This window comes from Euleptes europaea, chromosome 11 (assembly GCF_029931775.1).
Source record: "Euleptes europaea isolate rEulEur1 chromosome 11, rEulEur1.hap1, whole genome shotgun sequence".
In the NCBI taxonomy this organism is placed as follows: Eukaryota; Metazoa; Chordata; class Lepidosauria; order Squamata; family Sphaerodactylidae; genus Euleptes; species Euleptes europaea.
In genome coordinates, this window is record NC_079322.1 from 67,741,583 (window position 1) to 67,757,446 (window position 15,864).

General features: G+C 47.9%; 1 protein-coding gene across 1 annotated transcript in view; it reads left to right on the plus strand.

Annotated features, from left to right (window-relative positions):
* Window positions 1-5,219: 5,219 nt before the first annotated feature.
* The window catches only part of VIPR2 (vasoactive intestinal peptide receptor 2), a 67,213-nt gene continuing 56,568 nt past the window's right edge, over window positions 5,220-15,864 (plus strand). Inside the window, exon 1 of the mRNA XM_056857122.1 lies at window positions 5,220-5,270. Coding sequence (XP_056713100.1) covers window positions 5,220-5,270 — 51 coding nt within the window. The remainder of the gene's footprint in view (window positions 5,271-15,864) is intronic.

Consider the following 15,864-nt stretch of genomic DNA (forward strand, 5'->3'; position numbering starts at 1 on the left):
TTAAAAGTACTGCCCACATCAGCACCATTTCCCCTGGGCCCCCACCCACAGCCCCCACAAACACCCACCCACAAACACACCAGCACGACCGGAGTATTATGGTGGGGGGAAGCTTCTCCCTGTCCACTCTCTCCAAACCATCCATAATTTTATAGACCTCTATCATGTCTCCCCTTCACCACCTTCTTTCTAAGCTAAACAGCCCTAAGTGTTTTAACCGCTCCTCATAGGGCAGTTGCTCTAGTCCCCTGATCATTTTGGTTGCTCTTTTCCACATGAGATTTTATCCCTCCAAAGCCTCATAAAAATGAAAAATTTCAGAGGCAAAAAGAAAAAGAACGTATAGTATTGTGCTCATAGCCTAGTGGTCTGACAATATACGGCAGCTTTGTATATATCACACCGTTTTATATAATCTGTTTGCCCTCCCATACCTGGTAAAAGGCCGGTCTGCTTGAGAAAAATGCAGTAAAAATAGCATTCTTGAGCAGACCAACTGACATCCCCTAGATATGCAATGTGTTTGCATTAAAAGATAGATATTCCAATCCGAATAAAATTAAGTGCCTTGGCACCTGGCCATTGCAAACACAACGATGCCTCATTAATTTGTTAAAAGTGTGAATGTCGACATCATGGGGATTTTTATGACAGTCAAGTCCTGCTAGAATAAGCATACACAGTCAGCAATACCACTGGGCCCTTCCATACGGACCAGTGAGCATTTTGCGCACAGTCTACACTTCTTTCTAGTTTCCTTTGAACATTTGCAAAGCATTGCGGAAATGTTTATTTTGGACTTATATCCCGCCCTCTATCCCGTTCGAAGCCGGCATTCAAATTGTGCATTTGTAGAAAACAAAAAAGTAAGAATTTCGCTTTCTGTCCTTCATCGTACTAGAATTCAGAGTCACCCTTTGAAACAGATTAGGAGTAGAGTTTAGGACAGCCAAAAGAAAGCACTTCTTCATACAATGCGAGTTAACTTGTCAAAATAACAAAGATTTTTGTGGCATATTAAAAAATAAGAAATGTACTGCGGTGGGAGCTTTTGTGAGCCGGAGCCGGCTTTGACAGATGCATTCACTTATTCCAGCATACATTTTTGTGAAATGGTAGAAGTATGGGAGTCTTCCTGACCTCTTCGGGCAAGCTGTTCCACAGGGTGGGAGCCAGCCACCACAGAGAAGGCTAATGAATTGGCAATTGCCAATCTTATGTATTTGCAGGGTGGCATTTTCAAGAAGGCTTTGTTCAGACAAGTCATCGGGCATTACTCTTCTGGTGGCCAGAAAAATGAACCACAGACAATGAAGAAGGTGATTCCTGACGGTGCCTTTCAGGATTCAAAGCGTGTTTCTCTCCCCCGCCTCTGGCAAAAGTCCCAAGAAGCATAGTCATCCGATTACTAAATCACAAAGATGAAGACAAGCCGGGATTCCAGAGTTGGATTTACATGCAAGCTACGTAGGCACAGTTTAGAATGATGAGTCCCCTCCAAATACTGACATTTTTTGGGTAATCCTATGGGTAGGGTTGCCAGGTCCCTCTTCGCCACCGAAGGGAGGTTTTGAGGGTGGAGCCTGAGGAGGGCGGAGTTTGGGGAGGGACTTCAATGCCACAGAGTCCAATTGCCAGAGTGGCCATTTTCTCCAGGTGAACTGATCTCGATCGGCTGGAGATCAGTTGTAATAGCAAGAGATCTCCAGCTAGTACCTGGAGGTTGGTGACCCTACCTATGGGGCCTGTTAAACTTGACGCAACTTAGAGCAGGGCTGCCCAACATGGCATCCCCAGGCCCCTACATCAGGAAAGTAGGTGGGGTCATTCTGAAGGCAGAACCCATGGCTGCCAATCCCCAAGCGGGGACTGGAGATCCCCCAGAATGCCAACTGCTCTCCGAAGGACAGAGAACAGGTCCTTTGGGGGGAAGTGGCTGCCTTGGAGAGTGGACTCTATGGCATTATACTCTGATGAGATCCTTCCCCTCCCTAATACCTGCCCTCTCCAGGCTCCACCTTCAAATCTCCAAGAATTTCCAAACCAGGAGCTGGCAACCCTGGCCAGAACCTGTGACTGTCTGGCTTCATACAAAGAAAGGGGCTTCACTTGGATCCTCCCCACGGCTTACTGCAGAAGGATCTGGGATCCTGTAAACAGGACCCACAGATAAGCTGTGAGGTACTGGGGGGGCAGGGAGTAGCAGAGCACCCTTCCCCCCCAGTTGTCTATTCTGTGTTTATATTCTCCATCCCCCTTTCTCGTGGGCATGCCCGTGGGCTTGGCTCCACCCCCTGGAGCAGCCATTTTGTAGTTGCACCCACCACCCTGCCTCAAAATGCTTGGTTTAGGGCCTTAGTATGCTGTAATCAGGCCCCACATTACCCACTCCAGATCCACTCTTTCTCCTCAAAACACTTCCATTTAGTGACTAATGTTGAATAGCGTACCCTCAAACACAACAGAAGAAACATAAAGGGGCCATGGCTCAGTGGTAAAGCATCTGCTTGGCATGCAGAAGGTCCCAGGTTCAATCCCCGGCATCTCCAGTTAAAGAGACTAGGCAAATAGGTGATGTGAAAGACCTCTACATGAGACCCCGGAGAGCCACTGCCGGTCTGAGTAGACAATACTGAAGGGTCTGATTCAGTATACGGCAGCTTCGTGTGTTCACACCGGCACAGGTAACAATCTGTGCACAGTTCCACCCCCCACCCCCCTGTTTTCTAGGGCAGATTTACTTCTACGACCAACTTAAAGAACGTTAGGTCTTTTAATGATAGATGATTCCTTCATTAGTTTTCAATCCGGTGAATGTGGCCTGCGACTCGGAGCTTGGATGGGTTCCGGCTTCTGGTCTTTAATGAGGGCCCAAAGGTGAAATTTCACACGCAGCACAAAGCACCTCACTGTGGCATGAGAAGCAATTATAATCTTTGCTGAGCTGAGCCGGACATTCAGCAGACACAGGAAAAAGTGAGCACCACACCCTGGACAGTCAATTACGCTGCTCCGGAGTGATGAAGGGAAAGCAATCTCTATCTGCACAGATGTTATAGATGCCCTTATTTTACTATTAAATTTATTTTGGGCTCAGTCCTGGTGCTGCATGCAAGTTCCAGCAAGAAACTGCACTCGCCTGTGCACATATCTGGGTGGGATTCCCACTGAACACAATGGACATTACTTCCAAGTGAACATGCATAGGCTAGGGCTTCATGCCAAGTCCTGTGGCAAAGGGAAGTGTGGCCCAGTGGATGGACTTTCTTGAAAAAATGGGAAGAGAACACTCCGAACGAGGCAGAGAAGAATAAACTCAACTTTTAGGCCACTTAAATATTAGACAAATATCCAGTGTAGCAAAGAACTGTGAAACAGATTTTAAAACAGTTACCATTCATCACATAGATTCAGCACATTTATACCATCTGTCCGCCAAGTTGCTCAGGGCAGGGAGGGGGGATTACCTCATTTGAGTCTCACAACAATCCTGTGAGGTAGGTTAAGGCTGACATCATCTATAAAATTATGCATGGTATGGAGAGCGTGGAGGAGGGAAGGCAGCATGGTACAGCCTGATCTCGTCTGATCTCAGAAGCTAAGCAGGGTCAGCCCTGGTTAGTATTTGGATGGGAGACCACCAAGGAATACCAGGGTTGCTATGCAGAGGAAGGCACTGGCAAACCACCTCTAATAGTCTCTTGCTATGAAACCTCATAAGGGGTCGCCATAAACTGGCTGCGACTTGATGGCACTTTACACACACACACACACATGGAGAGAGTGGACAGAGAGAAGCTTTTCTCCCTCTCTCATAATACTTGAACGCAGTGTCAATGGCTGAAGCTGGAGAGCAAGAGATTCAAAACAGATAAAAGGAAGTATTTCTTCCCACATCACATTGTTAAATTGTGGAACTCCCTGCCCCAGGATGTGGTGATGGCGGCCAACTTGAAAGGCTTGAAGAGGGGAGTGGACATGTTTATGGAGGAGAGGGCTATTCATGGCTACTAATTGTAATGGATACTAGTCATGATGCATACCTATTCTCTCCAGGATCAGAGGAGCAGGCCTCTTATATTAGGTGCCTTGGAACACAAGCAAGATGTTGCTGCTGCTGCCGTCTTGTTTGTGGGCTTCCTAGAGGCACCTGGTTGGCCTCTGTGGGAACAGACTGCTGGACTTGATCGGGCAGGGATGTACTAAAACGAATGACACTTTTGGGGGTCCCAGGGGCTTTCAATCCCCTTGGGGGGCTGTCATCCCCCCTTCAGAACACTTCTGGGGGTCCCTGGGGCTTTCAGTCCCCTTGGGGGGCTGTCATCACCACGTCAGAACACTTCTGGGCATGCCAGGGGCTGTCATCCCCACCCAAGAACACTTCTGGGGGTCCCAGGGGCTTTCAGTCCCCTTGGGGGGCTGTCATCCCCACCTCAGAACAGTTTAGAAACCTTACTAGGAAATCCATTCCATATTTTCTTTGCAACTCTGTTTGTGCGGTAATGTCTTTCAATGGAGTCAATGCAAGCCAACCCTTCTCCCAGTATCTTCAATGGGTTGGGCCGCCTCTCCCATTGCTTCCAATGGGCTGACTTGTCATTCGTTTTAGCACATCCCTGATCGGACACTGGCCATTTAGGCACGGGAGGTTTCGCCTTGGATTTGCCACTCTTTAGATCAGCGCTTCCCAAGCTTTTCGGGCCCCCTCCCCTTGGTTTCCCCACCTCCACCCCATCACCCCCTACCAACCGCACAGTGGAAGGGGCCCACCACTAGCGCGCCCCCCCCCCCCGCTTCCCCCCTTGCCTCTCGGTGCCCCCCTAGGTGATCCCACCGCCCACCAAGGGGTGGTACTGCCCACTTGGGGAACCACTGCTTTAGATGCCCATTCAAATTCTCCAGCCGCTGGAGGGAGCCCCTGAGAAGGGGGGGGGGCAGAAAGCCGGCGGGGGTGGGAGAGGAGGAGGAGGAGGAGGAGGAGGAGTCCGGGGCTGGCTGCGCAGCGCCACGAGAGCCAGTGCCGGCCGGGAGGCGTCGCGGGCGGCAGCGGGTTTGCAGCTGACCGTCGAGCCCCGTTCGTGGGAGTGGGGCCCGGGCCACGTGTGCGGCGCCGCCCCGGAGACGGAGGGCGGAGGGCTCCGGATGTTTCTGCCGGGGGGTCCTCTCCGCCGCCCAGGAAGCCCCCCGCCTTCGCCGGCTTGCTGATCCCGCCGGCGGGGATGCGCCACTTTGCGCCTTTTCTCCTCTCCACCTGCTGGACTTTGGGGCTGGTGAGTCGTTCTCGGGGTGGGGGGGTGGGGGGTCCTCGGAGCCCCTCCTCGGGCCCCCGGGAGAGCCGCCCCTGAGCGCGTGCAGAGTGCGGCGCGCTCCGCTCCCGACGGACTTCTTGGCGGTCTGAAGCTTTCGCCAAAATTAAAAAGCGCATTCAAGAGCTCGATTTAACGCAACCTTTTTTTGACCGGGGACCCCAAGGTTCAAAATAAAAATTCTGAGAATTTGAAAATAAACTTTAATCATAACTGTTAGTTAAACATTAAACTTAGAATAATATTTGAATATATGTTTTTATAATAGAGAACTTTTAATTGAAAATATTAATTTATTATGGGTTTATAACTTTGTTTCGTGGACCTTAATTTAGTTCTTGCGGACCCCTGGTTGGGAACCAGTGATTTAACGCACGGTCGCTTTGTCCTCCTTTTATCCCTGTTTCAGCCCGGATTCCTCCAGGATCTAACCCATGCGTTGCGCCTAATGTGCGTTCGGTCCTGGCTGAAACAGGGATCAAAGGAGGACCAAGCGACCGTGCGTTTTCGCCCTGTAACGGCACTGCTTTTCGTGCTCGTCGCGTCTGTTCATCCCAGTTCTTCGGAATAGCCCCTCCACGTGGTCTGCCTGCCGATACATATCATCTGACAACTCCTCGTCTCTGTGGAGCTTTTTGCTTGGCTAGATTGAATGCGAACCCCTCTATGGTAATGCAGGGCAGAATTCTGAATATCCCATACTCAGACAGGATCTGCCCTGGCTCCTCTGGCTCTATGGACTCATTAGCCCATGCCCTTTCGGGATGCCGCTTTTACGAGGAACTTCGATCGCACTATATTTCCCCCCTTTTAATATACAAATCCAATGCCTCTGTGACAGACATAATGCCTTTTTTACTAAGCGATAGGGACCCCAAGGCTACATTGTCAGTGGCAAGATTTGTTTCAGTCCTTATATCCCTGCAACACTAGATATATGCTGCTCAAGATCAATTGATCAAGGAGCTTCTAAGGGATAAAAGGAAAAAAGGATTTATTCGAGGGCTCTTTGCGCAGGCAGGTCGGCTTGATGCCATTTATGCCCCGGAGGTTTGGCCTTGGATTGGCTGCTTTCTAGATGTACGTTTTCCCCATCCGAATTCTCCAAACTCGGCACGGGTGTGTGTGTTATTTTTTGGAGAATTCGGATGGGGAAAATGTGCACCTACAGAACAGCAAATCCAGGGCGAAACCTCCTATCACCCCTCTCCTAAATCTGACACACACACACACCTCGGCCCCCGGACCGCGCGCCCTTACCTGCGAGCTGGGGGAAGAGTAGCCCCTGAGCGCGTTCAGAGTGCAGTGCGCTCCGCTACTGCTCCCGCCTGATTTATTTGAGGGCTGTTTGCGCGAGCAGGTCAGACACCCAGTGGCTTTCAGGATGCAGGAGTGATTTTTCTCACCCCTCTCTTAAATCTGACACCCCCGTCCCGATTTTCTCCCTGGGGCAGCCTTTTTGTTACCACTAGGCTTTTGATCCTTATCCTACTAGAAATTTGTACCATTTCGGATGGTTTTGTGGGGGAGGGGGATGAGCATGGAAGAGCAAGGAGCAAGCGCCGTGAAAAGCGAGGCGACCTTGGGCCAGCCATGCTTTCTCAGTCTGACCTACTTCACAGGGTTGTTGTGAGGATGAAACGCAGGAGAGGAAAATGGTGTAAGCTGCTTTGGGTCCCCATTGGGGAAAGGGGCAGGGTACAAATGGAAGTAAATAAAAATGGGGGCACTGTGAAAAATGTACCAGCAACAGGCATTCTTCTAGGACTTTCTGTGACCACTGGAACAGGGAGCCAAAAGGTTGGCTGGTAAGTGACGCACCGTGTGTCAAATGTATTAGTGTACTTGGTGTTAATTTTGAAATAAGTACTGTCCTCTGGTTCCATATTCGCTGTCACTCACATTGTTTATGAGTTTTTATTGAATTATTTTGTAATTTTCAGTGTTGTTTTTTTAATTGAGCAGATGTTTTAATTGTTTTATGTTCGCTGCCTTGGGGACCCTGATCAGGTGGGAAGGCAGCATATAAATAAATAAAATTAAAATTAGTTAGAATTGCACTTTTCACCCATTGCCTTGCTTTGAAAGTGTGAGGAAGAGGAATGTGTGTGTGAATTGCCATCAAGTTGCTCCTGACTCATGGCAACCCTATGACTCAGTGTCCTCCAAAATGTCCTATCTTTGACAGCCTTGCTCAGGTCTTGCAAATTGAGGGCTGTGGCTCCCTTTATAGAGTAAATCCATCTCTTGTTGGGTCTTCCTCTTTTCCTGCTGCCTTCAACTTTCCTAGCATGATTTTCCAGTGACTCTTGTCTTTTCATAATGTGACCAAAGTACGATAGCCTCAGTTTAGTCATTTTAGCTTCTAGGGTCATTTCAGGCTTGATTTGATCTAGAACCCACTCTGCACTCTGGGTGCAGAAGATCCCAGGTTCAATTCCTCTGTGTGCGTGTTAAATGCTGTCAAGTTGCTTCCGACTCATGGCAACCGTATGAATCAATGTTCTCCAAAACGTCCCATCCTTAACAACCTTGTTCAGGTCTTACAAATTGAGGGCTGTGGCTCCCTTTATAGAGTCAATCCATCTCATGTTGGGTCTTCCTCTTTTCCTGCTCTTTTCTGGAAGAGGAATACCATCTTTAATTATCCTGGTTGCCAGCATGACAGTGGTGAAGAGTTTACAGGGTAACTGTTTTTAAGCAACTTGGCTTGTTAAACCTGTGACTCTTGTGGGAGGGAAAGCGGATCCTGATTTTCATAGTGAATTTGTACCCTGAAACAGGGTAGGGAATCCCATCATTCACTCTTGGTTGGAGAGGAGCTGTTGCGGAGATCACATCCTTGAGAATAAGGGAAGGAAGAGTCTGACACGTTTCCCTGCTCTGTGGGATTTGTTACTGACAGGTGTGAAGTACTGAGTGTGACTTCCTCCCAAATTCCTTGGAGGTATTCCCCGCTTCCATAAACCTCCACACTGTAATCTAATGGAGTCGGTCAGTCCCAAGCAGACAGTGTTAATCAACTATATGTTACTCTGTAAATAAAAAATGGGCTGCTTCTCAGAGCCTTTGATGCTTTTCACCCAGATTGGTTACCTAGACATTGCATTTTTAATTTAATTTATTTATTATGACGTTGCAGTATTTCTTATTATTTTATCCCATGCCTCTTCCAAGAAGCTCTGGGTAGTATAGGGTTGCATAGGGTTGCCAACTGCCTGGAGAAAACATGCCCTGTCCTTTTAATGGAGTCCTAATGGGGTGTTATTTACAAGCCGCTATTATTTATCTTCATGCGCTTTAGTTGCCCCTTTCCACATATTAAGCCTCTGTTAAAGGGACTGGACCGTTTTCTTCAGGCTTGTTAGCAATCTTAAGCATATATTGTTCTCCTTTTCTGTGCCAGCGTGGTGTAGTGGTTCAGAGTGGTGGTTTGGAGCAGTGGACTCAGATCTGGAGAACCGGGTTTGATTCCCCTCTCCTCCACATGAGTGACGGAGGCTAATCTGGTGAACTGGATTTGTTTCCCCGCTCCTACACACAAAGCCAGCTGGGTGACCTTGGGCTAGTCACAGCTCTGGTAGAACTCTCTCAGACCTACCTCACAGGGTGTCTGTTGTGGGGAGGGGAAGGGAAGGTGTTTGTTAGCTGGTTTGATTCTGCCTTAAGTGGTAGAGAAAGTTGGCATATAAAAAAACCAACCCTTCTTCTTTTACCCAAACAAACAACCTCATGAGATGCACCAGATTGAGAGCAAGCAACTGGCCTAAGAGCACCCAGTGATGAGTTACGGCTGAGTAGGATTTGACAACCTGTCTCTCCTTGACACTAAATGACACTTAACACCCACTGTCTCCTAAGCTAAACTGAACTAAAGACTGATTTGCCTCGGCATAAATCAAACTCCTTTTCCTACTCAAAATCAAGATGATGAAAGACTAGCAAAAAAATTGGAATTTTTCAACTCTTTTGATGTGCGTTTGCAACTGGAGTAAAAATGCATTGAATGATTTTGAGTAGGAAACTGGAGTGTGATAAATTGCATGGACCAAGTACAAGGTATAATTTTGTCCATGTGCTCTTGCTAGAATGAAAGCTACACTAGGGATGACGGTTGTATTCTGCATGGGGGGGAAGGGGGTGCATGCACCCTTTCCTCTGAATCAAGTGAAGAAAAATGGAGTTCAAAGTATTACTGCGATGAGCTGTGGTTTTAAGAGCCAGCATGGTGTAGCGGTTAAGTGCGGTGGTTTGGAGTGGTGTACTCTGATCTGGAGAACCGGGTTTGATTCCCCACTCCTCCACATGAGCGGCGGAGGCTAATCTGGTGAACCGGGTTCATTTCCCCACTCCTATACACGAAGCCAGCTGGGTGACCTTGGACTAGTCCAGGGGTGGGGAACCTCAGGCCCGGGGGCTGTATGCGGCCCCCAAGGACATTTTTTGTGGCCCTCGGGAGCTCCGAGAATCCTGCCGCGGAGCTCGGGGGGGGGAGTGCACGGAGACTGGGGGCCGGTTGCTTGGTGCTCCGTGTGCCGCCGGTTGTGTGTGTGTGGGCGGGGGAGGTGGGGTGGCTGGGGCCCGGTCACGCAGGCCGGCATGTGCGGGTGTGTGTGTGTGGGTGGGAGGCTTTTCTCTCTTCCTCTTTTTCTGTCACTCTTTCTCCTTTCTCTCCCTCTCTTCCTCCCTCTTTTTCTGTCTCTTTCTTTGTCTCCCTCCGTCCTTTTTTTTTCTTTCCCTCCATCCTTTTCTTTCTTTCTCCCCTCTCTCCATTTCTTTCTCCCTTTCTCTCTCTTTCTCCATCCCTCCCTTTCCCTCTTTCTCTGTTTTCCTTCCTCCCTTGCCAATCAACTGTGGGCTGCGCCCCCCTGGCGCCTTGTTTTCTGGGGCCCACCGCTGGCTGCCCTCCCACCTGGGAGGGGGGAGTGGGGGCGCCCTGCAGGCCTTCTCTGGGTGGCCTCCCCTGGGGTTGCCAACCTCCAGGTGGTGGCTGGAGACCTGGCAACCCTAGCCTCTCCCCCCCATGGGAGATCTACACCTGGTATGGCCCCCGAAAGATGTTATAAATGTGTGAATGGCCCTTGGCAGGAAAAAGGTTCCCCACCCCTGGGCTAGTCAAAGCTCTCTTCGAGCTCTCTCTGCCTCACCTACCTCACAGGGTGTCTGTTGTGGGGAGGGGAAGGGAAGGAGATTGTAAGCTGGTTTGAGTCTCCCTTGAGTGGTAGAGAAAGTCGGCATATAAAAACCAACTCTTCTTCTTAAGCAAAACTGATATTAACCGATTTAAGTGTATATTGCTTGGAGTAAAAGAGAGTTAAGCATTCAGGTCGGAGTATAGTAGGTCCACATTTAGCATTGCGCTTCTATATTTGTATTTCAACAACTTGGAACAGGCAAAACGGCTGATGGCGTGACACACTGTGTATTCCATAGGAGATCTGCTGCCGGATCTCTGAATGTGTTATTTAAATCCTTAAAAAGACCGCTATGGGGCTGCCCCATGCACCATTTTCCCCCAATAGGAAAATCCCCTCCCAGCGATTGTGAGTCCAGGTAGGGAGAAGACAGGTACGATATGGGAACTCTGCAACTCTGGGAAGTTCAGCATTCGAGACCCACCCCTGGCGGTGCTTCCAGGACATCCAGAGCTAATGTCATGCGTCCTGGATTAGCATCCTTGCAAGCTTTAGACGTGTTCGCAGAAGTGCACCTGAAGCAGATATTTAGTGATATTGACATCCACTAAACCCAACTGGAACTTCTTAGGAAAATGATGTAAATGTGGAGATCAAAAGCACAAATACGACGCCTCTCTGGAATCAATTGCCTGAAGTAGCTGCTTTGTGATTCTTCATGATAAAGCTGTTCTAGTTCACTTATGACCTTGCCGGTCTTACAGATCTTTCTGCTTGTTATACTTTTTCAAAGTATAAGAAGGTGCAGAAAAGAGCAATCAAAATGATCAGGGGACTAGAGCAGCTGCCCTATGAGGTGCTGTTAAAATGTTTAGGGCTGTTTAGCTTGGAAAGAAGGCGTTTAAGGTGAGGTCTATAAAATTATGCATGGTATGGAGTGGACAGGGAGTAGCTTTTCTCCCTCTCTCATAATACTAGAATGCAGGGTCATCAGCTGAAGCTGGAGGGTGAGAGATGCAAAATAGATAAAAGGACGTATTTCTTCACACAACACATAAATTGTGGCACTCCCTGCCCCAGGATGTGGTGATGGCTGCCACCTTGGAAAGCTTTAAGAGGGGAGTGGACGTGTTCATGGAGGAGAGAGCTATTCATGGCTACTAGTAAAAATGGATACTGGTCAGCCTGGTATAGTGGTTAAGAGCAGTGGTTTGATTCCCCACTCCTCCACATGAGTAGTGGAGGCTAATCTGGTGAACTGGATTTGTTTCCCCACTCCTACACATGAAGCCTGCTGGGTGACCTTGGGCTAGTCACACTCTCTCAGTCCCACCTACCTACTTCTTCTAGTCATGATGTATTACCTATTCTCTCCAGGATCAGAGGAGCATGCCTATTATATTAGTTGCTTTGGAACTCAGGCAGGGCAATGCTGCTGCAGTTATCTTGTTTGTGGGCTTCCTAGAGGCACCTGGTTGGCCACTGTGTGAACAGACTGCTGGACTTGATGGACCTTGGTCTGATCAAGCATGGCCTTTCTTATGTTCTTAAGTTGGAAGGTTGGTGGTGGAAAGTGCTTTCAAGTTGTAGCCAACTTATGGTGACCTAGTAGGGTTTTCAAGGAAGGAGACACACAGAGGTGGTTTGTCATTGCCTGCCTCCATGTAGTGACCCTGGACTTCCTCGGTGGTCTCCCATCCAAATACTTACCAGGGCTGCGAGAAAGTGATCAGCCCCAGGTCTCCCAGCAGGCTTTATGGCAGAATGCGGACTTGAGCCTGTGCATCCCAGATTGTAGGCTTAACACTTGAACCTAGTAATATTTTCTCATGTGGCAACAACAGCCTACAGGGGCAACTGAGAGACCAGAATGTTAAGCAATAGGAAGAGGTGAGTTTTGAGGCGGGGGAGACAGGGGCCTTGTGCAGGTGTTCTGTGAGGGTGTCCCTAGCATATCGGCTGGGAGGGAAAATGCACAGAACAGGCTACTTTGGGGTCATGGAGGTTGCAGAACAAGGTTTATAAGCAGGACTGAGGAGAAATGATGGTAAGGCTGGGAAAGACTGTGGCCAGCTTTGATAATAAGAAATTTGTAGTAGATGTAGGGTTGCCAATAAGCCTAGAGAAAATGTCATGTACCTTAATGTATGTAAGTGCCATCAAGTCGGAACCAGTGTATGGCAACCCCAGCAAGGGGCTTTCAAGGTAAGGGAGAAGCAGAGGTGGTTTTCCCATTGCCTTCCTTGGTGGTCTCCCATCCAAGTATTATATTAGGTGCTTTGGAACACAGGCAGGATAATGCTGCCCCAGTTGTCTTGTTTGTGGGCTTCCTAGAGGTACCTGGTTGACCACTGTGTGAACGGACTGTGTAGTGGTGGAGTAGTTCCTGATTTGGGAGGGGATCATGATGCCAGGGAATGTGCTTTTTAGAACTTTTTTCCTGTTCTATTTTTCTGATCAAATCCCTCCTGAGCTGCTAATTGCTAAGTAGAGAAAATTGAAGTCACCTCTACATTTTTTGGGGAAGAGGGGGGCTATAATCTCTGAGGGGCTGGGGATTGGGTGTCATTTTCATTGGGGAAATTACACAGGGGAAGAAGGTCCCAATTCAAGTCCCACATCCTCTGCAGCCACTATTAATTGATTATTGAGATTCAATCATAGATCTCTGACATTTCCTCTAGTTGACCCCTTTGGAAGCATGTTCCTCTTTTGGGAACATTTTCCACATGTGATACTCAAAGGTGTTTTTGAGCGTCTCTCATGCTGTTAGTATCCTGTATGAATGTGCATTATGTAGTGTAGAAAGTGATTTTCCAGTCAGAGGCATATTCTGGCCAGTCCAGCTTTTACAGTTTTGTTCAGCTGACTGGCAGTTTAAGCCTCACATGTTAGGGAATCCTGACACGGGATGATCCCTAAACATGAAATAGCCTTTATGGATGGATGCCTGGCTGTTTCTTTGCAAACCTCGTAAAGGTTTGCAAGAACTTCCATATTACATCCCCCCCCCTTTTTCTTTCCTGCATTTCCTCCATGGCTGCATTCAAACATCTTATCTGGGCGACTTTGTCTGATTGTGCGCAAACCTGCCATTCTCATGCATGTGCGTATGCTTTGCTCCTCTTTCTCCCCCTTCCTTTCTGCTTGGAGTGCAATGAAGGAATCATGGTTTTAAACTAGTTCTGGTTACCTGTGATGTACAAATGCTGGTGCACAGATTGACCCCAAGTTCATTCCCCCCTGCCCCAACCAGGTTTCTAAGCCTGCTTAAACCCTGTTTAGGAGCCCAGTGTGTGTGTGTGGGGGGGGGGGCTTACCATTGTTTAATCTGCACAATTGCATTCATTAGATAAAGATAACCAGAGTGAGTTTTCAACCAGGATTCCTTCAAAGTGAGAAACAAGGCACATGTGTGGCAACGAACCAGGTTTGAATACACGAAGCTGCCTTATACCGAATCAGATCCTTGGTCCATCAAAGTTAGTATTGTCAGCTCAGACCAGCAGCGGCTCTCCAGAGTCTCAGGCAGGGGTCTTTCCCATCACCTACTTGCCTGGTTCCTTCAACTGGAGATAAGAACATAAGAAAGGCCCTGCTGGATCAGACCAAGGCCCATCAAGTCCAGCATCCTGTTCACACAGTGGCCAACCAGGTGCCTCTAGGAAGCCCACAGACAAGACGACTGCAGCAGCACCATCCTGCCTGTGTTCCACAGCACCCAATATAATAGGCATGCTCCTCTGATACTAGATAGAATAGGTATGCAGCGTGACTAGTATCCATTCTAACTAATAGCCATGAATACCCCTTTCCTCCATGAATATGTCCACTCCCCTCTTAAAGGGATCCAGGCAGCAGGCTGCTTGGAGGTGAGCTTCAAACGCCAGCCAAGGGTGGGGGGAGAGGGGGGTGGGGTGGGGGAGGAAAAGGTGCTGCCGCTGCTTTCCTTGCCAGGGCCGGGCAGTGATTCTACCTGGCAGGGAAAGCAGCCGAATTTGTTTGTCCCTGTTTTATGTCTCCTTGCATTCAATTTTTTGAATGCGGGAACATAAAACGTGATGCAAGGCCATTGTTCACATTAAATGTTTGTCAGTCATTGTCATGATTTAATTTTATGGATACCTTACTTACAATTTAATTTTTATCAATAAATAAGATAATTATTAAGTATGATATCAAGTTTTATTCAGTGTACCTATAGTTTAATTAAGACTTAAAACTTTAATTAAAGTTTATTAAGTTAATAAACAGTGTACCTACCTATATAGTTTAAGTTTAAGAAATTTGGCTCTCAAAAGAAATCTCAATCATTGTACTGTTGATATTTGGCTCTGTTGACTAATGAGTTTGCCGACCACTGCCCTAGTCTAAGCCTTTTCAAATCAGTGAGTTGAGACTGGATTAACTTTGCATAGGAGTGAGCTTGGTGGCTGAGTAAGGATTTAAAGTCAAGTCTTTTTAGTTTTACTCTAGCACTCTAACCACTATACCACACTGCCTTTCCTCACCAACCACTTCTATTACCTGGAGCGCTCTTCCGGTTATTTTTGCCTACTGTTTAAAAATTGATTTGCTTCTGGTCTTCTTAGTATTTGTCATCTTTGTTATGGAATCCTTTTAAATATTTGAAAACTACTTGCAAGACCTTCCATTATCTTCTTTTCCGTACACTGCAAGGCCGTTCAGCTTTTCTCATGCCTTCTAGGCTTTTTATGATGGGTGTAGCTCTCATTTTGCCATCTTTCTCCCATTTGGGCTCTCAGGTGATGTTTTGAACCTAAGCTGTTTTGCTAAGTACTGTTGGACAGTTTAAAAGCGGCATTATAAAACCATCTTCTTTCTTAGGAACTTGCTGTGGCTTTGGCAGTGGGGGGGGGATAATCTTTCCACAACCACATGCTTGGTTTCACCAACAAAACGTTTCTTTCTGGACCTTGTAAAAGAAAATAGAGGATGCCTGGCTTTGTTTAGTTTTGCCTTTCCAGGGCCGCTAATAGCCTGTGGGGAGTGGTGATGATGGTTTGGATTGGCAAAACCATGTGGTGAAACTCCTTCATCCCCACATCTTGAAGAAGAAGAAGAGTTGGTTTTTATATGCCAGCTTTCTCTACCACTTAAGGGAGACTCAAACTGGCTTCCAATCACCTTCCCTTCCCCTCCCCACAACAGACACCCTGTGAGGTAGGTGGGGCTGAGAAAGTGTGACTAGCCCAAGGTCACCCAGCTGGCTTCATGTGTAGGAGTGGGGAAACAAATCCAGTTCACCAGATTAGCCTCCAGCACTAATGTGTAGGAGTGGGAAATCAAACCTGGTTCTCCAGATCAGACTCCACCGCTCCAAACCACCGCTTTTAACCACTACACCACCCTGGCTTGAGCCAAACCAGGGCCCCACTCAACTTGTTACCTGTTTAAACTGC